The following is an 11,950-nucleotide window of genomic DNA, read 5'->3' as shown; positions in this document are numbered from 1 at the left end:
TTCACAAGTAGAATATATATTGTCAGTCTTAAAGAGGTACTAATTTAGAAACCTTCTAGTTTTTGAGAGAATAAGTCATCTTCTGAAGTGGATAAGCAGTTGAGCAAGTATCAATGCCATGATGTTGTCCCGAACTCTCTTTTTTTTTTTAAAAAAAAAACCTTCCCTTAGTTTAAATTAAAAACTTAGCTACTTAAATTAGAACATATTCTCTGAACCAAAAATGAAAAAAATAAAATAAAATAAAATAAAATACGATTAAATGTTTTATAGTAAATCTCCTAAAAAATAGGTGTCCTATGAGTGGAGTCTTTTGACTCTTTTCTTTAGAAAATATTAACGTATTCAAAATTTCAATTATTTTTTTGGTGTTAGAATTTTCAATTATTTGAACTTATTATAGGCGTGATGTAAAAACTTTGTCGTCATATAATTGTTTCAATTCCAAAATTTCCAACAAAATTCTAATTTTTTGTCTCATTCTTATTGGCCGGAATATTCTGTGTACCCAATCAAAGTAAGATAGTCAACCAAATCATACATAGGTAACATAATATCTTGTATTCTATTTATTAGATTAGATTAAAGGTCTGATTAAGAGTTCAAATGGAAAAATTAACTCTTGCATCATCTTATTCACAAAATTGAGCATCGTCAGCTAAGTGGGAACCAAATTACTGAGTTGGTAGATCTATAGAAGAGTTTCAAAATTACAAGTAAGAAGACACCCTTACTAAAAGACTGTCAAGAAACTGCAGTGAAAAATGAAAACCCTGATACTACAAATAGAGCAAGAAGTTACATCCCAAACTTGGAAAGGGAAAGGATGAGTGAGAAAAGGTTTATGCACATTCGGTGGAGTCCAAAGGTACAACCCTATCCGGAAAATCATCTCTTTGTCCCGCAAGAGAGTAATCTGCAAGAATGTGAGCCGGATGCTCAATGATTACTGGCATTTCCAGATTATTATTTACCGCCGCGTGTCTAGAAGGAATCAACTCGATATTCCAAAAGGGACAAGCCATAGCCAAAAGATCGCGTCCAGAGAAGAAGAGGCACCATAGCCTTGCACCAACAAGTACCTAAGAGAAGCCAGGCGCATTGCAGCAATGGCTAGTGCACGCTCACTGAAACAGGAACAGCCTCTCATTTTGAGTTTCTGGAGATTCGGACAGCCCTGCATGCATCAGACTGTCCGACATAGCCAAGTAAGATCCATCTTACATTTTGGCTGTATTGCCCAATGTACCCGCGACCCTGGTCGGTAAAACCCCGGGTCGGAGATAAAGAGCAAATCTTCTAAAGCTTGTTTTACTTGTGTAGTTGCATGTTACACAAGTGCTTAAACCTAGTGTCAATATGATTGCTTGCTACACAAGGTCATGTATTTGGTCCTAGTTTATGGTATCTTTTGCTAGGTTTAGCAAGGTTTGCAATTTCCATGCACTAATTAAACAAATAAATCAGTAGACACAATAGATTGTGTTAATAAAGACAAGCATATAACATAGCGTGTGAAAGAGTAGTGACCACTTTTATATAAATTTTAGATAGAAATGGCCCACCGTGCAATTTGTACATCGAGGGCCATAAATATTGCACTAAAATTTTTCCTCCATCAAGGGTTTATTCTGTCCAAGTCTATTTCTATATTGTTTTTCTTGTTCTATCACTCTCGTTATATTGAGAATGACTAATAAATGAGTTAAAGTATAGACCACCATTTACAAAGACATGCTTCTTAGATTTTGAGTGTTTCAGTCGAAAAAAGAAAAAATCTCAATCCTGTGAAAATTAAAAGCAGGATGATTACCAATTGAATCATTTTACACAGTTTTCTAAGAATTTAATTTTGATTGTCTAATAGTATGAAATATTTTTCACAAATCACAATCATCTAATTTTATCTGTTTTTCAAGGATCAAGATCCTCCAAAGTAAAAAAAATAGTAAAGTGGTAAAATGAAGAGTTAATCCCTCTTAAATTAAGATAGTAGGATACACATTTCATGAAGTTACAAAATCAATGGTGATTAACCCCTAACTTTACTACTTTATCAACTTCCTCGCTTTAGAGGATTTAAATTTGTTTTTTAATGACCATTTATGTGAAAAATAGTTTTTTTTTACTGATGTAATATGGAAATAAAATCCTTTTCCAAAACACTATAGGAAGAAATAAATGGCAACAATGTTTTTGAATCTTATAAAACAACCAATTCTTACTTAGTAGTTAGAAAGATAAATCATTTCCCAATTACCCCCATAAGAATTGAAGTGAAAAGCAAACATGGAGATTACAAATTAGTCTTATAAACAATTCAAAAATTCAAATAACTCAAACATGGGAAGAGAGCTTGTGCTCGTGAATTTACTGCCCTAAATTGGGGAGGGTAGTTATTGTCATGCGTACTAAAAAAAATACAAAATAATTTATATTCGTAGCTAATTACAAAAATAACCTTGATTTATGTACGTTAGCACACAAATCAGACAAATCTAAAGTGGTCCTAACACTTGTCTTGAGCTAAAGTTTAAGATGGCAGATTAATTAAATCATTGATAGGGCTACTAAGGAAAATTCCCAGAAAAGATGGTACAGTGTGAAAGCATGTTTTAGCGAGAAAAAGGTAAATCTGACTTCTAACATGACACTTGCAAACAATTGAAAAAGCATTCTATACCAATGTGGTTTCAAATAATATAATAAAGTGGTAAAATTTGGATACAAGACATAAATACAGTCATTAACTGCAAGTGATATAGGTTACCACTAATGTGTGATAATAGTAATATATCAAAACTAAAAACATCACCTATGAATTTGGAATCTAAGAAAATGAGTGAGTGGAGAAAATCAGAAGGGGCAAAAATGGGAAAGCTCAACATATCATTCCAATCTCAATTTCAAAAACATCACTAGTGCAGGACTCTATATTGTGACATTTAAGGTATTAAGGCTAAATACACTGCCAAGGTTGCTTAACCTATGTATACGGGCTCCCTGAATTTTCTAACCTGATTGATTGCGACTTGATTTATGATGTCGTCTCTCTTTCCTATATCTTGATTGTTCAGGATCGAAACCACCTTCCTCTGCTCCATAGACAGCCCACGAAGGTGTAGCAGTCATGTAATCTGTGCTGTCAAAAGTTCTTCCAGACGCCACCTGATTTTAAATGAAGTTTCATAAATAAAATAACAACTCAAAGTCGGTTCAGCATAGCAGGAAAGCCAGGAAAACAGACACCTACCAGGTCATGAAATTTATCATAGTCTATCCATGTATACCACTTGCCATCAATCTTGAACTTCTTAATCTTTGCTAAGAGAACACAACATGAATGAGCATGTTCACAAGCAACTTCATACTCCCCTTGGCTTTTCAGAGCAAGGGCCTCCGAAAAAGCTTTCACATAGGCATGCCAAGGCACATTTTCCATCGTCAATTTTGATGTGGCAGAGCTGCAAAAGAAAATCAAGAGATAATTGTCACTGAATGGTGCTTTTGATACACGAGAAAATATCTTGAGCAAAGAGGGTGCACAAAAGAGAAGGAAGAAGCATACGAGCCACAATATGTAACTCCCTTGATTTCAACAAAGTCAGGTTCTCCGATACTAATGAGCTCGTAATAAGCATCAATATCTTCAGTGTTCCAACCTTTCACCAAGGTCAGGCGGTATACAGTTCTTTGAAGTTTTTCCTTCAGGGCTGTCAAGGAATCCTGGCACATGATTACAATATAAATAGACCAGTTGATCAACAGAACATAGAATATATCAAATGGCAACATAAAATAAAATGATAGGATAAAGGGACCATATACTAAGGATCCTCAATTTGAATCCAAACCAGAGCTCGGCAACATCAGGTGGGAAAACTACATCTCTAGAAAACTGTTAAGTTAAATTATGCATTTTGAACATTTATTGTTGCATACTTGCATGTGAATCACCAGGTGTACGGGAATTTTGGTTGGATGAATTAGAAAGGATATAATGGCACAGGAAAAAGCAAATTCTTTAGTTACGGCATTTCAGTCTTTCATATTTGTTTTCGTTGTTGAAGTTTAATATATTCGATACAGGTTGTTGTTCTCCTTGCTAATAATATTATTTACTTAAATTTTACAATTGAAAGAATATGTTTGTTTTCTAGAGAAAAACTTCAGCAAACGAGCAAGCACCCACAACCCAGGATATGATGACTTCTACCTTTTCAAACATCCAGAGAACAAACTGGGACTCTATGAATAGAAGCTTTGACCTTCACAGGTTGGTGTTAATAAAACGGGATATGAGTCATGTAGAAGTCATTAAAAAGATGAAGAAATTCTTTTGTCCAGGATGAAAAGTACAGACTTACAAAGCAGCAACTACCTTAGGTTGCAGCAGTGAAAGCAAACACGTGGATTTTACAAATCCAAAACACAAATTTTGCATTGATTTACGTTTAAGAATCCATAAAGTAAGCTTGCAAAGGTCTATATAGAAACAGAGCCTACCTGCATATCATGAAAGTCCCTCCCAGCATGTGGATTAACTTCAAATAATGAATGGAGATATAAATGCAAGAAGTATCTTGAGTCAGACTCATTATCAGCATTTTGAAGTTGCTTCACAACTTCAGGAGAGCTTATTAAGTTTTTAGCTTGGATTAACAGAGGAACAGCACGCTTGCAATCAATCATCATTAGTTGGAAAACCTGAACAGGTACAGCATGTATAATGAGACACCAATAGCTATATAGACAAGTTTTAAGGATACAATATGTTGTTAATGACATTGATTTGGTTATCAGTTAGTTGCTCATTAAGCACACAAAGTAATGGTTATATGTGTCATTTCATAATTTAGTATTAGAATAAGTAAAATTATAGGGTCAACTTAAGTTCTATGGTTATGGGGATCAGCATATAAAGTTAATCTTTTGTTTACAAACCGAAAGCTAAAAATAGCTCAGGGAATGATAAGCATATTGTATATGTATACTAAAGTGTAAAATAACCTTTGATTTAAGCAACTAATTGCAATAAGCTCCCAAATCCCAATATAAAGGATACAAGTAACATTTTGTAATCATAATATAAATAAACAAAGATCTAGGACCATCTTATGAATTACAAGGCATAAACATATTCATTAGATACTTGCTCATCAGTAACATTTATGCCCATTCTTTGTGTCATTTTCTATTGCCATTCCCAAAAACTCTAGTTTTTCTAACAAAAGTGAATACAAGTACAAACAAAACATCAATTCCCCTTAAACAAGAGGAAGGAAATACCACAAAGTTTTCTCCTTCAGATAAATATGAGACCATTCAAAATATTAATAAACAAATTTTGGATAATTGGAATGGACTCTGCTATTCATCCATTTTTTTTATACATTTAATAAATATAAGAGATGTGACAACATCAATAACCAGATCCTAATACTGTAACAAAACTTGTAGAAAGATTCTATAGGTTCATTAATGCTTAATCATGAAATACCAAAGGAGAAATGTAGAGTATATTGCTCACATCAAGTGACACTGTAAAGATTAAAGATAGATAAATATCACTTCTGCAAATTGCAAGCATACCTTCTCACGAATTGCACCATGCAGTTTATGTTTATCAATGAAGTCAAATACTTCTGGCTTCATAAGCTGAAAATTTCATCAAAGAAGGGTGTAGGAACTAAATCAGTATAAATGTACTTTAATCACTTTCAATCAATGCACTTGCTTCCTGAACACACAGAAAAGATATACGACCACCTACATCAGCATACAAAGCAACAGCTTTCTCATGTTGCCCATTAATTACATACAATTCTGCTAATGCCTGGCATAGAAAACAAATACATCATTATAAGCAAATGACTATTGAAAACATAAATATAACTAGTAAGACATCCCAGTCCCCAATTCCTGTAGGGCTTTGGTGTATTAGGGCAGAAAGGAATTCCAGGGTTTTTAATGATTTCTTTTTTAATATTGGTTTTGTTTGGGATGCGATTATTTAGTTGGTATTCCTTTGGTGCTCAGCATATGGTTTATTTATTGGTCTTCTACTGGTTGATATTCAAAGGGATTGACATGCATTGTTACATGGTTTATTTGTTAGCTATTTCTTTTCATATCTATCCGTGATTCTGTGTTTGTCGTATTCTCTCTTGTGCATTCCCTTAAACTAAAATTTCTTTTTCTTTAAAAAGATAAAATGAGAAACGCTGACCTCCTTGAGTGGTTCAGTCATGGATGAAGTTTTAAGCTGAGGTTCAATAGCTGAAATAACAGATAGTGCAGAATAAATTACAGGTGGCCAGGACTTAATAGTGGACAAGAGATCCTTATGAAAGGAAGGATTTGTAGCCAATGCATTTAGAGCAACCTGTACAACAATAAGCAGAAAAAATGTCAAAGTTAGTTGATTGCAGAATGCAGCTTACATAAAGACATTACTTGTAAGTTGTAACAGTGACTACTTTGGTTTAGGCTTTAACCAACCTCATAGGCAGAATCACGCAGTCTAGGATTTTCTGTAGGCATGTAAGGAACCAAAACAGGGAGTTGACGAAGGTGAGCAAAGTGGAAAACCCATCTGTTGAAAGCAGTCCATTGACACTCAAATACTCAATCATCAAACAAGAACTACAAGCCTGATTAACAGTTACCAGTATGTGGTTCAGTTACCTTTCCCAAGCTGAGGCTGACCCTCGAAGCAACTTGGGACACAATGAAGCTGCTTCAGAATATTTTCTTTCCACTATCAAATGATCAAGGTATCTAGATCCCACCTACAAATATAAAACTCAGCTATGATCAAATGGAAAAATGTTAATTTAGAAGGAGACATATCAAGTGAAAGCAATGATTGTTAGAGTGAGTGGAGTAAACATTGACTATTAGAATGTTACAAAAAACGATCAATATAAAAGCATAAAGCCATAAGACTTCTTTTAGTGATCTTTCTTTTCTTTTAATCTTTGACATGTGTGGTTTAACAAAAATGCATGGATAACCTTATTCCACTATTATGAGATAAGCTTATAACTTACCTCATCAAGAAGTTCACTTCTCCCATGACTTGATTCAACTACAGCCAAAGCTTTTTCATGCCACCCATGTTGAAGAAGCCAAGTAATATGATCTTCAGTATCCCTAATAATTAAAATGCATTTATTTCTCTCATCATCATCTTAATTTTTTTATTTCCAATTTATACTCCCAACTTATAAGATAGCAAAACACTTCAGAGATTTTACATAAAAAAAACTCTAAAAGACAAACAACCTTCATTTGTACGTTTAATCTTCCTAGTGAACAATGGTGTTTAGATTGATTTACTAATGTAGTGAATATAACAAAGTTAAAGAATCTGGCATATGATAGTGCAACGCCCTTTCTCAGAAGTTACATTGAGGCATGTAATCTATTTAACTAAAATAAATAACAAATAACAGCTCTATAGATTATCATACTATGATATTTTAATGAGCATATATATATAATCACGAATAAACTGAACAATGCTGATCACTTGAACCAAACCCTTGTAATATTCTTCCATGCAAAGTGGTCAGCTGGCAAGAAAGACTGTTTGCTTTATTTGTTTGCCAATCCCATAAGAATAAAGCTTTTAAAGTACGGTAGGATATATTAAAAAAACACAGCATCCTTTGTTTCTCCCTTTTATTTATTTATTGGTTATAAGCAAATGCATCAATCACCAAACGATAAGATCAAGAAGTTGACATTGACCTTGGCTTTGCAATAACTACATCCTTTGGGGACACAATATAATAAAGTGGTTCATCACCTGCAGCCCACTGACCACCAGCATTACTGCTACCTACATTTGAATGAAAAAGGTAACTATTGCCGTGCAGGAGCAGCAGGAGAATTTCATACACATAATATAAGAACACTGGATAATGTTCACCTGAGAAGGGAGCATGAGCAAGAGAATAGTCCTTTGGCTTGTAATGCTCAAAGCCGTGTACTGGTAGAGCATCTGTTGAAAGTTCATCATTGTTCCATGTTACTATTCGAACCTCTGGTCTTTGAGCATTGCCCTGTTTAAGAACAAACCAATTTATGATATAGCTTCATTTCATCATATCATATGTAAGAAACCGTGAATACCTGCCGAGAAGGAGCAGTGCTACTAAAGTCCTTTTCTCCATCTTCTCCAGGAACATACGCCAGAACAACCAGAGCATCATCAAAGGGGGCAATTCTTGAGATGAAATTGATGGTTTCAGTGACTAAGAGAAGGGGGCTTGAATCTTAGCTCCCTTTTTTGCTTGATTACACTTGCTGAACTCAGAGAGACTTTTCTGTTTTAGCTCGTCTCTGGACACGAGACTTTTTGTTTTTGCTCGTCACTTGGCACGAGACATTTTAGTTTTTGTTCCTGTGCAGTAGAAATAGAAATGGAGTAGGAGAGAAGAAAGATTACACCCAGATATATCCTAGTTCAGCTGCTAAGTGCAGTGCAGCCTACATCCAGTCTCCATCACAACAATGATGGAATTTCACTATAATCAACCTGATTACAAACTGTAAAGTACTAACCCAACTAACAAGGGGATTCCCACAGAATCATGAAACACAACATAGATGAACAAAGGAACTCTAAGACATCTATGGCTTTTTTCTTTTAATTTTGCACTCTCTGCCTTTTTCCGCTCTATGACTTTTTCATTACAAACCTCACTGTTTGCTTTTTTTCATGAGACTCAAGACATGACAAAATTAAACAGAAAAATACAAAACAGAATACATTGAAGGAGAAGAGAAAACTGTTAGCTCAGGTAGCTCTGAGAACACTGTGCCTTGCACTCTCAAATTTTCTCCTTGCTTCAAACAATGGCTGTCCACCCTTATTATAGAAGAGGGGAGCCTCCACTTATTGAAGCCAAAACCGAACCAGCTTCTTCCTCCTTAAACAAACAAAACCGGTTCGGCCACATAGAGAGAGAAGAGATAACCATGCAAAACCCAACATGCAATTACCTCCCGTCCTTTCTTGATCATCATCCTTCATCAATCCGAGCTCTCCATCCTTGGCTTGCTCTCCAAGATGGATTTCTGGCCCTTGATGCTTCATGATGATAATGACTTCATCTGCTTCAATCTCTGCCTTAACCATCACTTCGCCACTCTAGCTACTCCCTGTGGTGGTTAAACAGAATCAAAGACAAGCCATGCTTCAAGAATCTCCTCCATGCTGGCCGAATCTTTGCCTTCCATTTTGAGCATTAAGAGCTCAAGATAACCTTACCAAATCTGACCATATTTAGTGAGTATCTTAGCCACAGCTCATTTTTATTTTAGTATGTTTTCTTGCCATTATTAGCTTGATGGTCTTGATGCATGCAGCTTCTTCCTTTTCTTTGTTGATGAGCACAGCGTCCATGGTTTACTGGACAAAGACTGAAGAAAGAAACAAGAAAGAGATGAGAGAAAAAGAATCTGAAGAAAAGCAATACAAAGTGGTTAAACAAATTAATTGAGAATAGCTTGCTTTTACTTCCCTAGCTTAGAGTGGCGTGTTTGTCATAATAGCCATCAATCAACTCAGCTGAATTTTTCTCTCTCATATTCCCCATGCATTAATTAACAATGTAATAGATTTTGAAATCCATCACATGGTTAAAGGCTTGGTTCCGTTGGAAGCACTTTGCTTTCATTTTTCCTTTGTTTCGGATCAAGATTGGAACCCTTTATCACTAATAGAACTTGGGCTTGTAACATTGAAATTAAAACTGGCCCGTTTGGTTAACATTTGCTTTCCTGATGAAATTGGAACACGCATAAGACAAGTAGGAAGGCATTCTTTGGGCTTTGAAGTAATAAGCTTTATTCTTGCCCAACATCTATGATAATCATTCAGCCATAATGTAAGAGTCATTAAACAAGGCTGATATTTGGGCTGGCAACATTTAATTTTCGGCCCATTAAAAAAAACCTGCATCACAAAATTATTAATTAACATATGTTAAATGAAGATTAAATTAATAATTTTGTAATTAATTATTTTAATAATGTTTAGTCATCACAAATATTAATTTAGAGTTTCCAAACTCATCAAATAGCTAGTTTGAAATGATGCCACAATGTCCACCTGGCTCATACTAGACAAAGGAAAATTTCTGTATGTCCCATTGGCTACTTGATAGCGGTTTGTTCTTATTGAAGCAATTTTGACAGTAGTTCCCCAGCCAATAACCAAGAGGGTGTCACTCTGTACAATATGGAAGGATATTAAGCAAAATTAATTTTCATAAGAAATATCTTGCAGTATTACATTTCTTTAAAGCAAGGACCAAACATTCAATCAAGTTATAGAAGCAGATAATGCTTCTGAGAAGACGCACCAGAAACAAATAGCAAGTCTATGCTCAGATATTTTACCACTGACCTGCCAAACCAAGTGAGGAAGCAAAAGCTCAGGCCTGGGGCTATCTCTTGGCCTTTCAATAAATGTTACCCGCTGGTTATTGGCAGTATCATAAACCTTCACTCCTGTGTTGTTTGCCCAAGCAACAAGACTGGTTCGCCACTTCACTGCATGTATTGGACCTTCCCCAGAGTGCAAAACCTTTTATAATATATATATTGTGGAGAATACAATACATATGGTTATAGTTTTCAACACACTAAAAAGAGTAGCACTATCCAAATTCATGCTAGAGTTAAGAAGAATCTTGCAGACCTGGTCACGATAGCCTAACCATGTCTTCGAATTCAAATACAAATTCCCAGCTAAACCACCTGCAACAAATCTCCTAGAGGCATTCCTTGTGTAATCAGGATCCAAGGCAATCGCTTTCATCGGCCGATGATACTCGAACTTCGTTTTCTCATCGGAAAAAAGACCGCAAATAACAACTGATCCATCATCGGAACAGCTTCCAATATACTCACCCTCTAAATCAAAGCTAAGGTCGTTAACAACAGCAGAATGAGCAGGGAACTCTTTCACCTGCAATCAGATATAAAATTTCACAAATGCAATCCACTCCATTGTGAAGTTCATGAAAAAGCTTGGGAACGTTACCGAAAGATCACGTAAGAGAGGGGAAAAAACGAAATGGCTAGCTACAATTTGAATGACGATAGCTCAGAATTTCACGAGAAGAACATTTCATAAATAAATAAATTGATGCGCAAGGAACGAACCTGGTTGCCGAGGAAATCGAGGATGTAGACAATGCCGTCGTGAGTACCGAGTGCGATCATGCGTTCCGCGACGGCGATGCAAGAAGCTGCGTCGCTAGATAGCAGCGCAGGTATACTTCCTCCCATTCTCTGGTACTTGAGCCTTGGCTCCTCTTCGTCATCTTCCTCTTCTCCTTCTTCTGCTTCTTCGTCTTCTTCTTCGTCCCCCTCCTCCTCCTCTTCTTCTTCTTCTTCTCTCTCGTCATCTCCTTCGACGCCATTCTCGGACGGAATCGGAGCCATCGGAAGATAGTTACCGCCGGCGGGACCAACGGAACGGAGATCTGTTTGGAAGCTGAGAAATTCTATTCTCTCTGTTTTCTATTTTATTTTGTTTTATTGTGCAGTGTCGTTTGCGTTCCGTTATTAGAAATTTGGAATGTCGTTCACGTTGAAGATGGGGAAGAAGGTTCTTTGGATATAGTTAGTAGTACTAATTAAGAGGAGTAATGAGGTGAACGACAATAATAATCATAACAGCAAGAGGGAGTGTTTTGTGTTGAATGAGATTGGGGGAACCCCGAGAAACCTGTAACTCTGTAAGGCTGTAACTAACGGAAGTGGGTTAATTCATAAGCGGAGCATGTGTTTCTTGGCCGTTAGCGTTTTGCACTTTCTGTGACGACATCGTTTAACAAAACCAAAGTACCAAACTTAACGAATTTTTAAAGCTGCTATTTTTTTTTAAGTTTCTCAGACATCTTTTTGTACAGCAAGTCAAAAATTAATC

At 35.8% G+C, this 11,950-nt stretch overlaps 1 protein-coding gene across 1 annotated transcript; it reads right to left on the bottom strand.

Moving 5' to 3' along the window:
• Window positions 1-2,872: 2,872 nt before the first annotated feature.
• Window positions 2,873-11,711, bottom strand: LOC107633998 (vacuolar protein sorting-associated protein 41 homolog). The gene is made up of 17 exons (XM_088506571.1): window positions 11,182-11,711; window positions 10,715-10,984; window positions 10,421-10,600; window positions 10,084-10,243; window positions 8,140-8,261; window positions 7,937-8,069; window positions 7,756-7,846; window positions 7,053-7,155; window positions 6,688-6,791; window positions 6,502-6,595; window positions 6,230-6,385; window positions 5,774-5,836; window positions 5,593-5,658; window positions 4,507-4,707; window positions 3,569-3,726; window positions 3,254-3,464; window positions 2,873-3,168 (listed from the first exon to the last, which is right to left on the bottom strand). Exons 1-17 carry the CDS (start codon window positions 11,461-11,463, stop codon window positions 3,013-3,015), a joined length of 2,550 nt encoding a protein of 849 aa, XP_088362697.1. The 5' UTR covers window positions 11,464-11,711; the 3' UTR covers window positions 2,873-3,012.
• Between the last annotated feature and the right edge of the window lie 239 nt (window positions 11,712-11,950).

This window comes from Arachis ipaensis, chromosome B3, assembly GCF_059453495.1.
Source record: "Arachis ipaensis isolate K30076 ecotype BB chromosome B3, ASM5945349v1, whole genome shotgun sequence".
Taxonomy (NCBI): domain Eukaryota; kingdom Viridiplantae; phylum Streptophyta; class Magnoliopsida; order Fabales; family Fabaceae; genus Arachis; species Arachis ipaensis.
The sequence above is the reverse complement of the archived record's forward strand: the minus strand, read 5'-3'. Positions and strand labels throughout refer to the sequence as shown.